Source organism: Talpa occidentalis, unplaced genomic scaffold (assembly GCF_014898055.3).
Source record: "Talpa occidentalis isolate TD23 unplaced genomic scaffold, MPIMG_talOcc4v2.1, whole genome shotgun sequence".
NCBI classification, from domain to species: domain Eukaryota; kingdom Metazoa; phylum Chordata; class Mammalia; order Eulipotyphla; family Talpidae; genus Talpa; species Talpa occidentalis.
Genome location: NW_026555331.1, coordinates 86813791 through 86832154, shown reverse-complemented (window position 1 = coordinate 86832154; position 18364 = coordinate 86813791). Strand labels below are relative to the sequence as shown.

At 37.1% G+C, this 18364-nt stretch overlaps 1 protein-coding gene across 7 annotated transcripts in view; it reads left to right on the top strand.

Moving 5' to 3' along the window:
- The window catches only part of SLC25A13 (solute carrier family 25 member 13), a 170434-nt gene that overhangs the window by 26647 nt on the left and 125423 nt on the right, over nt 1-18364 (top strand). For all 7 annotated transcript variants that reach the window (XM_037508135.1, XM_054692375.1, XM_054692372.1 and 4 more), the window contains exons 2-3: nt 622-675; nt 12229-12371. In XM_037508135.1, coding sequence (XP_037364032.1) covers nt 622-675; nt 12229-12371 — 197 coding nt within the window. The remainder of the gene's footprint in view (nt 1-621; nt 676-12228; nt 12372-18364) is intronic.

Sequence of the window (18364 nt, the reverse complement as noted above, 5' to 3'; positions counted from 1 at the left end):
TCCCTTGTATTTCTAGAATGGGGGGAATAATAGTCATACCTTTGGAGACTTCTAATTTCTTAAGTTATAAGTCAGGAAGAAGTGGACACTGCACTGGGCATGCCCGGATAATTAAGCATTCATACCTCTTCATGGTGGAGCTGTTGGAAGTAATTCCCTTCTGTTTGTTAATATGATTTGCCTTGTTCACTTAACTCCTTTAAGAATTGTGTTCTCTTATACAGTTAACAAGCAAATTGTACTTAATATTCAATATTCCCCTGTGAAAGGGTATGGGTCACCCTAGAGTATAGTGAAAAAGTGCCATGTGGTTACAAATCTGTTTCAACTTTTCTTTCTTTTTCTACTTCTTTTTCTTTTTTTTGAAAAAAAAAAAAGATATATATTAAGCCAGATTAGGAGCTTTACTGGTTTCATGCATTGAATGTTATCATTCCAGAAGCCACATAAGGAGTCTAATTTAAAATCCAGGGAGTAGGTTATGCACTGGGGAAATTTGGTGCGTTAGGTACAAAAACGAAATCCACTAATTTCTAACCTGGAGTTTATTTTCTTTCAGTCTGCTAGCTTGATTTTTCAGCTTTGTTCTAATAATATAAACATTTTTATGTTTATTTATAGGTGGCTTTAACCAAGAGAGCAGATCCAGCTGAGCTTAGAACAATATTTTTTAAGGTCAGTATAAAGGAATCTATTTTGTTTCTTTTTTGATTTGTGTTCTGTAACTTTTAAAGATTATTTTCAAGCAGCTCCCTATTTCATTGTTATGTTTTTTTAAAATCCCCCAAAGTATTTTTACTTAAGATTTTAGAAAGAGATCCTTTACAATTATATCTGTTTTTTAAAACATTCTGGAAATGTATAGACCATTGTTTGTGATGGTAACATAGTTTAAATTTTAATTTATTTTATCTCATAAGGTATCGGGTATTGAAATGGAGTTCCTTAGGGATTTAGTCTCATAACCCATTTACCTTTTCAGGATTGACCTGTGCAGTTTGATGATATGCTTTTTCTCCTAAAACTTATAAAACTTTTTGTAAACATCTTTATCATCCTTCATTTATCCAGCGAGGACGCATTTTGTCTCTCCTTGGTTGAAGCCCATTGTTGTTGTCATATCATCATCATCATCATCATCGTTTTATTCCAACAGTGGTGACTTCTGAAGAGACCTCAGTATCAGTTATTGTAGATGCTAGATCATAATAGACACTGTACAATGTTTACTTCCTTAGCTTCTTATCCCTTCACCTACTTTGTGATATTGGGCCGTGCATGATTAAAACTGTAGTAAAACCACCTCAGATCTCAAACACTGAGAATAACTGGAATTAAATTATTCAAAAAGCAAGAAGGCCTCTTTTGTAAAGATAATTTAGAAAGATTTATATCTGCTCCCTTCTGAATATTATAAATAGACAGCTGTGCTGTAAGTAAAGAAAACCAAGACTTCAAGTGAGAAACCTGATGTTCTCCTGTGATGTACCAAGTATGTGGCCTAGGAAATGATTAATTCTGTGAGTATCACATTCCTCATCAAAATATGTTACTATTAAAAAGATCTGGAGAAATCAGGGCATTTGAACACTGACAGGTTTATCAAGGAATTGTTATCAGTTGATTTTTAGACCAGCTAATGGCATTCTGATTTTTCTCTTAGAGGTAGACATTGAAGTATTTACAGATGGAATTATGATGTCTGAAATTTGCTTTTAAATAATCCAGTTTTTTTGGAGTGGGAGAAATGAGTGGGCAGCTAGATGATAATTCTTGTGCTGTCCTTTCTGGGCTAAAAATAAATTTATAAAAAAAACCCTGCTTTCTTCTATAGAATCCAAACTTCTTTACTAATTTATCCTTTTCTTCCTCCACCCAGAGGTATTCATATTTTTTAATCATTGTTGGGAAATGGAATATTGGGCTTATTATATACTGTCCTCTCTACTTTCTACATGTTTGAACATTTTCATAATAAGAAATTGCAAAAGGGGCCTCCCCGGTGGCGCAGCGGTTGAGCGCTGGGTTGCGAAGCTGCCTGAAGCCTCTGCAGTGCTGGTTCGATCCCCGGCCACCGGTGAGGGTCCCACATGGTGCGTAGACCTCTCTGCCGCCTGCCGCCCACTGCTCCCCTCAGCAGTGTACTTCGTCAGTCTGCCTGTTATGTTCTCCGCTCTGGCTCTGGTGAATTCTCTCACCCTCCTGCGCTTCTGACTGTACCCACTGCTTGAATAAATAAATAAACAAATAAATAAATAAATAAATCTTAAAAAAAAAAAAAAAGAAATTACAAAAGCTTGGAAAGATTCAATGAGAAAACGTACATGAAAGTGTCCAGGACCTGATATGCATTAGATATGAGCAAATGCTTGAAATTTAATAGTTCAAATCCAAGAGAGACAGACTTCAAAAGGAAATGATTAAAAACATGAATAACTTTGGGTGGAGGAAAAAAGGATAAAATAGTAACGAAGTTTGGCTTCTATATAAGAAAGCAGTTTTTGTTTTTTTTGTTTTTTAATTTATTTTTAGCCCAGAAAGGACAGTGCAGACTAGTGATTCACAGGTGGAAAAGCAACAGGATGATGAAAATCCAGAAAATAGAGAAACATTTGTTTCTTACCTAGACTAGTGTCTTCTGTGCATGAGGGGCCACTGTGATTGGGATGAGGTGTGGATGAAGGAACCAAAGAAATTTTTAGTACATATATATAAGCTCTATATCGTAAGACACCAGCAGAAGAGCACCTGAGTGGGTGGTCAAAGAACCTAGAACATATGTAGAGTTCTTAACATGAGCTAACAAAATATTAAATCACTCCTGGAACCTAGGACCTGTCTGTTATCTTCTGCTTTTCTAGGCGAACAATACTTGCAGGCATCCCTCTGACAAGAAATGGAAACACCTTAGAGTTCTCAATAGATGTACATCTTGGATACTTACTGGTCTTTTGTGGTGATCTATTAGAAAGGTGCCTGGTAAAAGCTGTGTCCACCTTTTGAAGCCCATATGGCTGGAGAGAAGAAGTTAAGACTATTGGAATAATGTGTCTTTTCCAGAAGCTACATCCACTCTCTGTCTCAGGCATATCTATACTAGGGTGAACTGGATTGGTCAGGTACACCTAGGGAGAGAAAGAGTTCCATGCGGAGTTCTGGAGAGCCAGCCGCAGAGTTCCTGTGTATGTGGGCCTGAATCCTGAGAGGAAACCTTCGGGACCAGATACAGAAGTGCTGTCTTTGCTTGGTGTGGCTACAACTATTTGGCTTCTGAGTGAGAGTCCCATGTGACTTAGAGTTCCAGGGGATGGTGTATGGGAAAACGTCCCCAAAGAAAATAGTGATCAGCAGTTTCTAGAAGGGATTGTGGATCTGGCAAAGGTTCTGGTGATCTCATCAGGCATGAATAGTTTGGTGCCCACACAAATCCACCTTGGCTCCGCTTGCTGAGGATCTCTTGTTTACCATCTACCGCAGACGGTGTTGTGGTGGGGGAAGAATAGGGAAGGAGGCGCCGTGGGGGCTGTGCCAGGCACGTCTCTGCGGTGGCTGGGCTTTTTAGTTAAGTATGGATCAGCAGTAAGCACTCTGTAAACCTGACTACTTTGCTGATTCTCTGTGACTTCTTTCTGACTTGATTTTTCTCCCTAATAAATATCCTAACTTGATCTGTGCTAAAGTAGTTAGCAAGGGTTCTTTGTAGTTTGGGGGCATTGCAGAGCAGCATCATTATGCCCTTTGCACCCATGTCCTGGGAGCAGGAAAGAGAAACTGAGCATCCATGACAGATAAGGGAAGAAGGGTCCTGGAGGGATAAAATGGTTCTAATTCTGGCTTTTTTTAATTGATGCTTTTGAGAAGAGTTAAAGCCAATTCCTCTCTCCCCCATTCCCACTATTTTCAAAGTTGTTATAGTGTGTTTTGTACAGTGTTCAGTATAGGAGGTATAAAGATGCTTAAATCATGGTTATTGCCCTTAAGTATCTTACTTCATTTGTAAGTCATTGTAAAACAAACAACAACAACAACAACAAAAAAACATAGTTTGGTTGGTAAGCGTTATATAGCTTGGCAGGAAGATGATGTGGGACTAATTTCATCTTCCTGGAGAGGGTCATTAAAATTACAGAGAAGTGGTAATGTTAAGCTGGACTTGACAATGAATAGGTATTTATCAGATGGAGAAGTTAGGGGAAGGTTTTGGGTGAAAGGAAGATGATCCCAGGCCAAGAAAACTGTATAGGTGAAGCAATGAACTGACAAAGTACCAGGTGTGTGGAGGGACTAGCTGGTCATAGGGGCATCCTGGAACCTGGAATCACAGGTGATGGTACTGGAATGGTAGGTAGGGTGAGACGTGGTGTAAAACATTCCTGTTTCCAGCCAAGGATACTTGAATTTCATTATGCAAGCCGTTCTTATAATAATTGGAGGGTAATGTTTATCCTGGATGTGGAAGTTAAAGTCTTTGGTAGTCAGTTTCATTTATGACCTAAATTGGTATGTTTTTTGTGTGTCTGCATCATGCTTTTGGTGTTGCTTCATATTCATTTAAAAGGTGTCTTTTGAGAGCTTGCAGTTTAAATAAAATATCTTGATACTCTATGATGAGTAGGATGTGCAAGAGAAATACAAGAAATAACCTTGTCTTAAAGGAGCTCAGATTTTATATAGGAGACTAGGTTTACATGCACATGACAGGTGAAAAAGAAAATCAACCTAATCCCAGGATCTGCATGTGTGGCTAATACAAACAAGAAATGGAAAAGAGGGATCGATCCTCTTGGTGGTGGGGTGAGGTGATCAGAGAAGGTTCTTTGGAGAAGTAACTAGAGGAGTCTTTAAACATAGTGGAAGCTGGAGATGTGTGGGGAACAGGAGACTGGACTGGCATCCAGGGAAGAATACAGCATTCCAGAGAAGATCTGGAGATGGTTTTGGAAGCAAACGTCCTCTCCTGTTGAAGAATTCTTACTCATTCTTCAAATGTTTATTGAACTTCAGCCCTGTGCCAAAGACTCTGCCTTGGTGTGGATGAAAAAATTAGAAGGTTAACTTGGGACTTAGCATTTCTGCTAACCATTAGGAAGCCAGAGAAGGTTTTTTGAGTAATCTAGTGACATGGGGATGTGAGCTTGAGATTTGATTGGTATAACAAGGCCATGAGTTGGGCAAACTTGGGTATAATACTTGGGTGAAACCCTAAGAACTTGATTATTAGGATTGTGGTGGGAGTGGGAATTGAGAAAGGGAAGTTAGAGAAAGGGAAGTGGATGAAAATGACTAATCTCGTATTATGGACAAGAGAAAACAGGTGTCAGTAACAAGAATGGGGATATTGAGGAAACCAATAGCTCAAGAGAGAGCAAAGGAGTTGATGTGTACTGTTTAGAAATGTAGAGCCAGAAGTAACTGAGTATCTTTAGTGGAAGAGGGGAAACTGAGTAAAAAGGAAAGTAGGTTATATTACAAATTATAATGGTAATATGTAATGTATTGATCTTGGATTTTTGTAATTATTCATTATTAACAAAAGTAAAATATATATAGATTTAAACGATTCATTTATTTATGCATACAAGAACTGGGGTACAGGCCAGAGGTGCGGAGGGTGAGAGGATTCACCAGAGACAGAGTGGGGAACAGACAGACAGATTGAAATACACTGCTGAGGGGAGCAGTGGGCGAGTCAGGAGAGGTCTGCTGCACCATGTGGGTTAAAAGCTAAATCAGGACAAGAGTTAAGTCCTATTTTGAAAAACTTTCTTAGGATGAACCAGTTCTTACTCAATTGATGAAAATTTAAAAAGTAGGTGTGTGTGAAGAAAAGTAACTTGTGACTTTTAACTGACTAGCCATCCATCCACCTACCCACCCAACTACCCATCCATCTGTCCATCCATCCATCCATCCATCCATCCATCCATCCATCCATCCATCCATCCATCCATCTCCTTTTCTCTGAATCTGTAGGGTTTTCTCCCTAACAGGAGGGGTAAAATACTGTTTAGGATCATTGTTTTTCTTTATCTAATAATGCTATGAATACTTTTTCCTATAATTGAGTGCATTTCTACAGTATTTTTATTGCTACTTTATATGCTTGCATATGGTTGTTTATGTATAATTAATCTAACAACTTCAAACGATTGCAATTTAGTCATCTGCTTTGCTCTGATATCATAACATCATTGTAATGAATACCTTTGTACTTACATTTTTGAATGAAGCTAGCATTTTTTTTCAGATAAATTCATTTTAGAGGCATCCTTGGATTAAAGATTGAGTTTAGAACATTTAAAGACTTTTGATGCTGCAGGGATAGAAGAGAAATCTTTGTGTATACCCCTGAGTTCTTCTAGACTGGCAAATAAACAGATAAACAACAGATAAACAACAGATAAATTGACAAGAGGAAAAGGAATGAACAAAGTTTAGTGTAACATGTATACCTCCTATATACGTGGGAGGTACCCAGTGAAAGTGAGTGATTCCACAAAATGGCTTCAGTCACCTCCTTAAATATCTTCAGCTAGAGACAAAAGACATGTGGTGGGGTGGTTGGCTGTTGAAAGTAACCCCAAAAAGGACAGCACAGTTGTGCAGAGTTAGGGTACTCCTTCCTCCATTGATAAAAGTTAAGGAGATTAGGTTTTCTCTGGACACAGAAGAAGACAGGGTTATTTTTCTTTATATACATGAATATCTCTTAAAAAAAGACAGATTTTCAGGATTCAGATTTTGCTCCCTTACACTGCCTCTTAGCAGCCCGCCATGCATGCAAGTTTTATCATTACATGTTTTGGATAGTAGAATGGAAGTTTGCATTTCTCCACATTACGGGATATTATGACACTTTATGTGATTGATTCAGGTTATTATTTTAAAACTACAGAAGCAGAAACAAAAACCTTTACACCTGTTTTCTTGAAGTTATATCTTCTTTTAAATTTTCATTTCTTTGATCAACAACATATTTATTAATTGACCGTTTCTGATTCTTAATTACATTTTTGTTTTTTCCTTAATTACAATTTCAACATTTTGCTATTTACAAATTAATAATTTAGAAAAGCACAGAAAATAATAGTACAGTAAGCACCCACATAACCAGCCACCTAATATAAATAAATATCATGCTAGTACATACATTAGTTTCACATGTATGTATTTACTAATATATTTCAGCATACATTAGATATCATCATAATTCACCCTAAACACATTAAGCATACAGTTTCAAGTCATAAGATAATTTCCTTAATGGCCATGATACTATTGTGAACCTAATAAAATGAACAGTAATTACTTAATATAAGATACTCAATTTGTACTCAAATTTTTAATTATTTTATTCCAAATGGGGTAAAGAATGGTCAGATCCAGTGAATCTGGTGTGTAAAATGTTTTTTAGTGACTGGAAAATAGTCAAGGAGAATTTGCCCTTCAGCCCTAAGAAGTGAATGATTTGTGGCAAAAATTGGACAACTGATGATTATGGGTGTTTATGAAATGACTGTTGGTGAGCAGGTCAGATAGGACCCCTACCTTCTGAGCATATAGTGATAGATTCCTTTTCTGACTCTCTTTGCTATTATATTCATTGGGTGAGGTGATGTTTCTTGGTGATGACAATTAGCTTATTAGAGTTCTCCAGAGAAACAAAACCAGTAGAGGTCTATATATTTATATCTCTATATATCTATATCTGTCTTGTTAGCTTACTCTAATTCAGGAGGCCATTAGAAGGCACAAGTACATTTATTTAGGTTCAATGAATTACAGTTTGAGGTACTCATTTTACATGCTGACAAGGGACAAAGTTGGAGATTTTTAAGCAAAGAAGAGTGGAGGATGAGCTAAGTGGTTTAGTGAAAAGGAAGAGTTAATTGGTGTTTAAAGAGCTGAAAAGTACGTGGCTACACATAATTGATTACTTATTCTATTTTCTGGCAAAAAGTCCTCAAGCTCTGGATGATTTTTCAAGCAATTGTTTGGTTGATTGTTTCTTAAATCAATTGCATTTTGGCCCAGTCCAAAGATTCTTTGACCCAGTTCAAGTGAGAGAAGTAGTGTACTTTCTTGGTAACAATTGATCGACTCTATTTTTAAAATGACTCCACAGATGTCAACTTTCATGGTCCATTTCTACATACCTATTTATTTATTTAATGAGATTCATTATGGGGAATTGGCTCATTCGATCAATTGGAGAGACTGAGAAGTCTCAGGATCTGCAAGCTGGAGACATGAGTAAGCTACAGTATAATTCAGTTTGAGTCAGAAGCCTAACAACAGATGTGTAAATCTGGGTCGAAGAAGAGATGAGATGTCTCAGCTCAAGCAAGAGCTCATTGTCCCAATAGGCAAGAGAAAGGGGGTTCACTTCCTAATTCCTCATCCTTGTGTTCTATTCAGGCCCTCAGTGTGTATTGGATGATGCATGTTTACTTTGGGGAGAGTAATCTGTTTTACCGAGTCCTTGGTCTCAAATCTTACCCTAAAGCACCCTCACAGACACAGCTGGAAATGTTTAATTTGGTCACCCTATGGCCAATCAAATTGACAAATAAAATTAACCATGAAAATAACTGTTTTTTTGGATTGTGCTAGGAATTCTCAATTGTCTTCCCATTGTGTAATTTTTGTATTTGTTTACTCATATTAAAACCTGCAAAAAATTGTAAAGGAGAGAGACTTCAGGTCACTTGTAAAATTTATTCCCAAGGAAGGATTAAATTAGATTTTAAAGATATGGGACCCTCTCTTCACTGCTGCAAGACTCCAGAGCTACCTTTGTCAATGTATTTTTATGATTTACATCATTCCAACATCTAAGGATGATATATTTACTGCGATCACAAGCAGACAATTCTAGCTTTAGTGATGAACTGGTTTTGAAAAGAAAATTGTGTTTTCTGTGCCAATGTTAACATGTTATATTTAAGAGATGACTTCTCACATCTAAAAAAATGAAGCAGATAAAATCGCTCAGTGATTTTTTCAATGCTCACTATTTATTGAGCTATGAATCAAGTGCATAAATCGTAAGGGTACACAAAGGGATCAAACTACTGTAACCAGCACCCCAAAAGCCCTCTGATAACCTGTTAGTCAGCACTCACCCTCCCAAGGGTGACCAGATGTCATCTGTCAATATTCATTAGCTTTACTTGGCTTTTAGTCCAATATAGATAGAATCATACACATATATTCATCTGTCTAATTTATTTTACTGTTGCTTTAGTTGTAAGATTCATTGTTATTTTCATGTGTAATTAGTGTTAGTTTTTTTTCTTTTTATTGCTGTTGGTTGACTTTTGAGTTATTTTCCGTTTTTCCCCCTCAACAATACTGTTGTGGTCATTAAATTGCTAAAGCATATTTTTTGGTGAGTGGATGTATATCTCTATATACCTCTGCATGTGTGTATTGTAGATGTACTTATGATTGAAATTGCTGAGTTATATCGAAGATATTTCCAAGCAGTTTTCTAAAGTGGTTCACAAGTTGACTCTCCTACCACCAGTGTCAGATTTACTCCCCATTTTTGCCAGCACTTGTTATTTCTTTTGATTATCTTGTGCATGAGGAGTGGTGTTGCATTATAGCTTTATTTTGCATTTCCTCTGGAATTTTTTTTTATGTTATATAGCAACCTGACAATGATTCCAAAGGTCTTTTGGGGACAGAGAGTGAACATGACCAAGTGAACTTACAAGAAGGAAGTAATACAATATTTTATCTTTCATTCATTTGACAAGTATTTGCTGAACATAATTCACTGCCTGCCAGGCAGGCATCAGCCCAGGAACTTGAACACTAAGAAAGACAGGAAAAATTCCTCACCACAAGTGTGCTCTCTACTTACAGCAGTTAAGGTGCGTATGATCTTGCAAGAGTCAGCAGGTTAATTGACAAGGAAAGTCCTGAAGCATTTCCTACTGTAGTGATGACAAGAATGGTCTGTCCATCCTGGCACTCACTCGTGGGAAACAAAACTGTAGATTTCTTCCTTCAAACCCCATTAAAAATAAAGTACCATTTAAAGTTATATATAGATGTGAAATCAAAATGTACTTAAAAAGAAAACTAAGAGAAAATCTGGGTGAATATTTAATTTTGAGATAAGAAAGGATTATTTTCTATACTTAAAGGTAATGGAAGAAACTGTAAAGGAGAAAAAAATCTACAGGCTCAATTATATAAAAATATCAAACCGGAAAAGTATTTGCAACAAACATGATGGACAAAGGGGGGAAAGGGCATGTACACTCACTGCTGGTGGGAGTGTAAATTGGTACAGTCTTTTCTGGAGAGCAGTGTGATAATAAGTATGAAGAGTCTGAAAGTTCCTTCTCCTTTGACTCAACAAATTTTTCTTCCAGGAGTCTAGCCTTTGCAAGTTGCCAGGAATTGAGTCAAATGCTATATATAAAACTGGTTACATTAGTTTTATTTAAAAATACCCCAGAAAGGCTTTATTAAAAAATGTAAATGTCTGTTGGTGGGAAAAAAGCTAAATTTTGTTTTTAAATAAATTATTCACTACTACGAGCAACTATAAGTATATCTCTAAATTATAAGATTGTAATTAACAGTAACATTTTCTTCATACTCGTCTTGCCTCAGTTAGGAAAATCAAAATGTGATTGATTCTTAAATGCTTTCCAAAAGTTTAGTTCAATTCTGACTGAAGAATAGCAAGGTTATTGGGCAATCTTTGAGTTTTTATTTTGTACCATACTAAGAAAATGTTTAAAAAAAAACAATAATGCAAAACTTTTAAGAGCTTCTTGTGTACAGGATATTTTGCTGAGTATATCACATGATTATTCAGTTATTTCTGGCATCAATCTTATGCCCATTTTACAGGGGAGCCAGAGGCCCAGAAAGTCTAGCTGCTTACTTGAGGTCAAACAGGTGGGAAGAAGCAGAGATAACCCAGGCCTGAAGGGATTCCAAAGATGAGTAATTAAACAAGAGCTTCTCCTGCTTTGGAATTAAAATGTAGGAATAAAAAGTGACTTTAAAAAAATAGTTTCAGTAGGACTCAACTCTGGGGTTACAGAGGGAACTGAGAGGCCATCATTATGCAAGTTACTCTCCTGTGCTCCGCCATCACTGGGGCCATCAGATTGGTTTCTGTCACCCCATTAGCCCTTCTTGTAGCTCCCTGTCCCCACCTCCACAGCCCTAAATCACTGTTCCATTCCCAGATTCTGAGGTCCTTTCCTGCTCAATAAGGATACCACATGATCCCCAAATATTTCTCAATATTTCCTAAGATCATGGGCATTCACAGAATAGGAATGTGTGAGCCGGAATGAATCACACCCGCACTCACATGGGGGAACCGTGATGGCATGCATTTAATTTTCACTGGCCATTGCTGCTCTAGGATGGAGAAGATACTAACTGAAGCAACATTTCATATTTGCATCCACAAAATTCCAGAAGAAACCACACAGTTAATATAGTTTGTTTTCCAACTTTACCTGTTTATCAATCTTTCTTGTATCGTTGATGCCCTTGGAGCAGAAATGGGGCCAAAGAATTAGCTTGTTTTCATCTATGACTTCATAATTAATTCTACTTAAAAAAACAAAACAAAACAAAAACAACCAAAAACATAAAACCAAAAACCAATATGCCCTTGTTGAAGGACAAGGCTTAGACTGTATTTCCAAATATCTATCAACCAGAGTCTCTCAGCATCAGCATTATAGATATTGTGAGTTGGATCACTCGGTTGTAAGAACTGTCTTGTTCACTGTGGGACTGTTATTAGCATCCCTGGCCTCTACCAAGTAGATGCCGGTAACTCACCTCCTTCTCCCAAGTTATGACAATCAAATTATCTTCAGACACCACCTAATGCCCTCCAAACAGAGGAATTGTAACCCTAGAAGATTCTTCGGAAAGAGGCAGGGAGCATATAGACAAAGGCTACTTCTCAGAGGTTGTACTTGGCTGCTAGGGAACATTGGTGTTTGTAAGCTGGACAAACAGATCAGGTTGCCCCCCATTGAGAGCCGTGGGTAGATAAACAAAACTTGGCAGACTTTTGTTATTTTTTTGACATGATGGGAAATAACTGTCCTTGTAAAGAGTTTATTATAATACCTGATATTTCATCCTTTAACTACTTTCAGTTTTTTCACGCGAAGATCTCATGATTATATAGTTTTGAGGATAAAATATGTTTCTCTCTCTTTTTTAACACAGTATGCAAGCATTGAAAAAAATGGTGAATTTTTCATGTCTCCCAATGACTTCGTCACTCGATATTTGAACATTTTTGGAGAAAGCCAGCCTAATCCAAAAACTGTGGAACTTTTAAGTGGTGTGGTGGATCAGACTAAAGATGGGTATGTTTATTTTTAATTATTTAATTTTTTTGTTTGAAACAGCTTTCTGTTATTTTCATGATCTGGAAATCATTGTATACCTTCCATCTCTCAGCATTTTCTTGACCCATTGCAACAAATATATTATTTTAGATATACATCCTTAACATTTCAGTGTTCTCATTACAACTGGGGATTTGATATGTGCAATTTTTTTTTTTTTACATAGCTTAAAGAACTATTTGTAGTTTCACAACTATTGTAGTTGATGAATGTGAAGATATGTGCACGTTTGTAAGTTCTTTTCAAGGCAACTGTAAAACTTTTGAGTAAATATAAAATTTATCTATGAATATTAACTGTTTCATTTTCTTTCTGCTCAAAAAAACTTTTAAATCTCATGTGATTAAATGCTATGCCAGAATAATATGATGATTGCAAATCTCTAAGAAAGGTGTTCTGCCGAAGCTGGAAGAGAAAGACTGAACCATCCAAAATTCAAGAGGACACTTTGCAAAATACCTTTGGATTCTCCCTCCAGACCTCCCCCAACCCATCAGTCTTCTCTGTTTACATTTTTAAAGGGAGAATTACCTAATCTTTTTAAGATTACGCTTGGTTTTTACCATTAGTGTGGAATTTTGTGCCCAGACTCTGGCTGATGTGAACACCACCGTCCTCTAGTAGCCAAGTATAATTGGCAAGAACCTCCATCCAAGGTGGAATTCTTTGCTGGATAGGAAAATGTAAAGTCTTAGCAGGTGGAGAGACTGAGATATAATTCACTATAGTCCATGCAAGAAAATCTAGCTAAAACACAGAAATTCTGGTAGATACTTTTCTGAGCAACACCCCTGTGCTTATGATGCTAAGAAATGTGACCAGGCTGCATGCAACTCAGATTATTTGACTCAGTGTGAGATGAATTATTTTCTTGATAGGTTAAATTTTTTTGAACTACAAGAATGGAAAGAGTACAATGAATGTCCAAAATGTAACTTCACTTCGATTGACTGTTAACATTTTGCCACCTGTGAGCTTTCTTTTATCCATATGCTTTCTATACACAAGCATATGCAGGTAATTTCCTTTTTTGGCTAAATTGTGGACATTGCAACACTTTAGAATTTATCTTCTACAAATAAGCACATCCTCTTTCATAACCACCACACCATGTGTCATAATCATATTAAGAAGAGTTACTAGTCTTGTCAAACATCATCTAATATCCAGTCCACACTCAAGTATACCAGATCTCTCAACACACTCCCCACTTTAAGTGGCATTTTGTTTTTTGTTTTTAATCCAGAATCCAGTCAAGGTTGTTGTGTTACATCTAGTTGTTATAACTCTTTAGATCTAGAACATACCCTTTTATTGTTTGTTCATAACACTGACCTTTAAAATCCAGACCACTTATTTTCTTGAAGATCCCATGTTGTGGAGTTGTCTACTTGCTTCCCAATGACAGTTCATGTTAATTGTTTGGGTAAATAAGTTAGGAGAGATTCTGTACTTCCAATCATATCTCCTTTGGAGGCATGTTGTTTTTGCCTTGATGCTGCTTGGTGAACCACTGGTGAAGGTGGTGTCTGCCATATATTCCCATTGTATGGAAACCAATTTTATTTCATAATCCCTGGTTCCTTCTAATTAGAAATGGTACTTAGATATAAAGAAGTGGGTACTGACCTATTACTATTATTTTGACTTCAGTGAAGAATGGGGAAATATACTTTTAAAAAATCAAAAGTTCAAATCACATTTTCTATTTAAATTTAGAATAGAAGGATTTTTTAATTTGGTTTTGTCATCTTGGTGAACCATTTTTATTTCTAATGACATTAATACAGTTATGGGCATTAATTTTATGTAATTGATAATACCTTCTAGTATACTTTGCTGTTTTTTCTATCTTTACTGCCATGAACACATGCTTTTTCACATACAACCTATGAATTTTCAACCTTAAATGCATTAGATGCCAAGAAAGTAAGACATTTTATTAGTAACTTTTGATATTATATGATATGACATGAATTAAACTATATAATATAAGTATATTTTTTCCAAAGTTTATAACAAATCTGAAGTATTGGCTTTGTTTTCCCAGTTTCGCATGTGAGATAATTGAGGCATTCAGTAATCAAGCAGTTTGCTGCCAGAAGGTGACCAGGCTTTTCTGATTCCAACAACCTTGATCTTTTTATTGTTCTGACCTGCCTTTTCCCTCATAATCTCACAATCCTCTTTTAACTTGACATTTTCTTTCAGAATTTGTATTATCTTAAATTTCAGGTTATACTGTGACAGAGAAAACCTTAGATGGCCCAATTCTTTGCCTTATGACTAACTCATTTTTTCAGTTGCAAATACAGTATTAACAATAAATGCCTCATTCCAGAAGGGAAAATACCATTTATTATCTCACCATCACACAAATATTTTGAATTTTTTTGTTATCTTCCATGACTAGTTAACTTGCATCAGTAGTTTTAAGAATTTGAGATCATTGTAATAATTTTTAGAGCATATCAATCAATTTTAATGTTTCCTTCTGCTGTTCATATTAACAATGTTAGATAGCTTTGTCACTTTCTATCAAATTAATCTAACTATGAAATCATTCCCTTATAAAGTTATTTAAATTTTTAGTTTTTTACACTGGATAATATTGATCTGAATATCTTTATCCATTTGGTATTTTCCCTTTCTGTTTAAATACTTCCTTAGAAGAACTTAGAGAAGGATTCCTGGGACTAAAAGTAGAAATATTTTATGTTTTACTATACATATTGGATATTTCTTTTCAAAAAGAGCAAGCAAGTTGAAGAACACATCCGAGGCATTTACCCTTGTTGTGCTGGTAGCATAGGCCAGTGTTTGGGCTCATACTTGGCCCCTTCAGAAGTTCACTTGCCATTTTCTCTAAGCCTAACCCTGGTGCACAGCTCCTCAGTACTTCAAAATAGGTATAACCATACATCTGTCTCAATGTAAAACTGCAAATGCTTTCATTTCCCCTTCCTTTCCCTTTCTTTGGAAACATTTGTCAAGTTAACAAGTCACACATCATCCTCCCAAATCAACTACTGTTCCTTGAAAACTTTTCAGGACAGAAGCCACATGTTGGCCAATGGAAGTTCCACAGACACAGCAAACAATGGGAAAGCGCTGGTGTGGCCTCCATTCATCTGACCAGGCTCTTCTGCATTGTCATCTCCTACCCTGCCTGACTGAAGGGATTTGAGTCCATAACTTCATTAAAATTTGAAAAACTATTTGCAGATTGACAGCCTTAGGGTTTGAAAATATGGTAGCACTGCTGACCCAGTTGTCACAGTGAATTGGCAAGTTCTAGTTTTTTGATAGGTTTTGGTCTGCTAGCTATGCTTTCTTGAGTGCAAGGACCATTTCTGTATATTTGAGTATCTCCAGTGTCCAGTCCAATATCTGGTCTTTGTTTCATGTTAATTTAACTAGAATAATTCTTCTAAGAAGGACTTGTTATCCTTTTATGTTATGAAAGCCCAAGAGTATTTGGGGATGGACACTGTACTTCAAATTCTGGTTATTCACTATAGTAGGCTAAATAATGGCTACTGAAAGATAGTAAGTCATAATCCTTGTAAGTTGGAAATGTGATCTTATTTGGAAAATGTGTCTTTGCTGATGTGGTCAAATTAAGGATCTTGAGATGAAGAAATTACCCTGGTTATCTGTGCCTTAAATGCTATCATAGGTAGCAGAGGCAGAGAGAGATTTAACAGATATTGACAAGAGCAGGAGGCGGTGAGGGCATAGAGGAGTGATATGACCATTATCCAGGGGATATGTGGAAGAAGAAGCTGGAAGAGACAAGGAAAGACTGTCCCCTAAAGAACCTCCCTTTTGAGGGAGTACAGCTCTGCTGACAGCTTGATTTTGAATCTCTGTTCTCCAGGGTTGAGATAGAATGAACTTCTGTTGTGTTAAGCCATTCAATTTGTTACACAACCTTAGTAGCCTGTCACCACGTAGTTATTTTCTCTGGGGAATTAAAAAGCCTCTAGTTACAAAGAATTTGGGGGAGACAGGTAAATCAGTCTGAAAACAGCTGTTTTCCACTGGGAGCCTTTGACTAGATCCAGTCATTAGAGACCCCTGCTCCTCCATGAGGTTACTGCCCTGCCCAGCAATTTCAGCTCTGGGTAGAGTTGAGCTCAACTCCAGGCATGGAAGTTAAATACATGTGTGCTGCATGGACTCGGGGCAAAAGGCTAATTTTTTCCTGGAGCTCCCTTGGTTCTAATGTAGTAATTCATGAGATTGTGACTTGATTAGCCTCCCGTGCTGTCCAGTCAGTCATTCAGCACAGAATCCACTGTCTGTGCCTGATTGAAGGTCACATGGTGGGTGGAAATCACATAGTGCTTGCCCTCTTGGAGCTTCTAAATTTAATCAGAGCACCACAAATATATGTGAGCTGATGTGTAAAGTACAATGAAGGAAGGGCATGGTATGAGAGATAATGAAGGGGTTTCATGAGTTCTGGAAGGTCAAGAAGGATTCCCCTATGAGATTTGAGCTCTAGGAGTGTGTGTGTGGGCAAGGGGTGGTAGTAAAAGAGGGTGGGAGAGAGCAGACAGCATTGTAGACAGGCAACAGTGGTTGCAAAGGCCCTAGTCACATTCTGAAATGCAGAGACCAGTATGCCTAGAGCATGGAAAGTTCAGGGCATGATGGTGGAAGACAGAGGCGGAGGTCAGACTGTGTAGGAACTTAGATTTCATATTAAGGATTGGGGTCTTCATTTTACCATCCAGGGAGAGCTATCGTGGGTGATGCGAATCAGGGTACTGGACTGGCATGAGTTGACTATGCAACAACATTCCACTATTGATCATGGTTAATTTGACTGTTCCACCTTTCCCTTTGATTGTTATGTTGAGATTTCCCCATTTCATTGTTTTAATCAAGTTAGTAGTGGGCTTCATCAATTTATGGTTTCTTGAGGGAGATGAAAAGAGACTGCTCAGGACTTGGAAGCTTTTTTTTTTTGATGGCCTCGCGGGCTGGGAGAACTTGTCACCACCACCTCTGTGGAGAAGCAAGTAGGTCTCAGGGCCTAGACTTCTTACCTTAGCTAAACAGTGCGAGTTGCCTGATACTGTTTGACTTGTTTGATTTTTTTGATGTATCTTTTAGATTTGATTATCATTATTATATTTTTGTTTAAAGAGGAAATGAAGCTTTTTTTTTTATGTCACCTGAGTGTAGTTTTATACATTGTTCACATGACCGTTTACAATGTAAAAAAGTTTTGTGTGTGTCCTTTGAGCTTTGGGTCTGTGTTTCTATTTGTGGTTTGCTTTTGTTATTAACCTATGTCTCAGTTATTAACTGAGAGGACTAGGTTAAAGGCTATTTCCCCTGATACCTGAACTTCCTCTCTGGCATAAGCTAAGAGATGGGTGGCCAGCCTTGAGCTCAGGATGCTTCTACTGTTTCTAAGTCCATGCCCAGCCTGTCCGGTCCGGGCACTGGGTGACTCTGGCATCTAATCAGTTTCCTGGAATCATGTATGAATTAACTACATACATATTCTCCCTCTCAGGTATGGAATCTCTTTGCACCCTATGTGAGGACAACAGTTGGCTCTTCTTTTGGAAAAGGAAAGTTCTGAAATCCTGATTTCTTAGTGCCCAGCTGATACATCTAACTTACTCCCTTGCCCTTCAGTTCTGTTGAGTTGAAATGATAGCCCTGTAATCAGCATCCCTACTTTCTCTTCAGAATACAGAGAATCAGACCTGGAATGATACTCACTTTCAGGCATGAGGAGTAAGGATATCAAAAAGAGAAAAAGTGAAATCTAGGGTTTTAAAATGTGTGACTCTGTAAATAGTGTGTTCTCCCTTTCTTGTGTTTGCTTTTTATCTGTCTAGGGAAAAAATATGGCCTTTAAAATACTTCACAAGGTGAAGGAGGATATAATAATGTTGTTGATGATAAAATCATTTTTATATACCTGT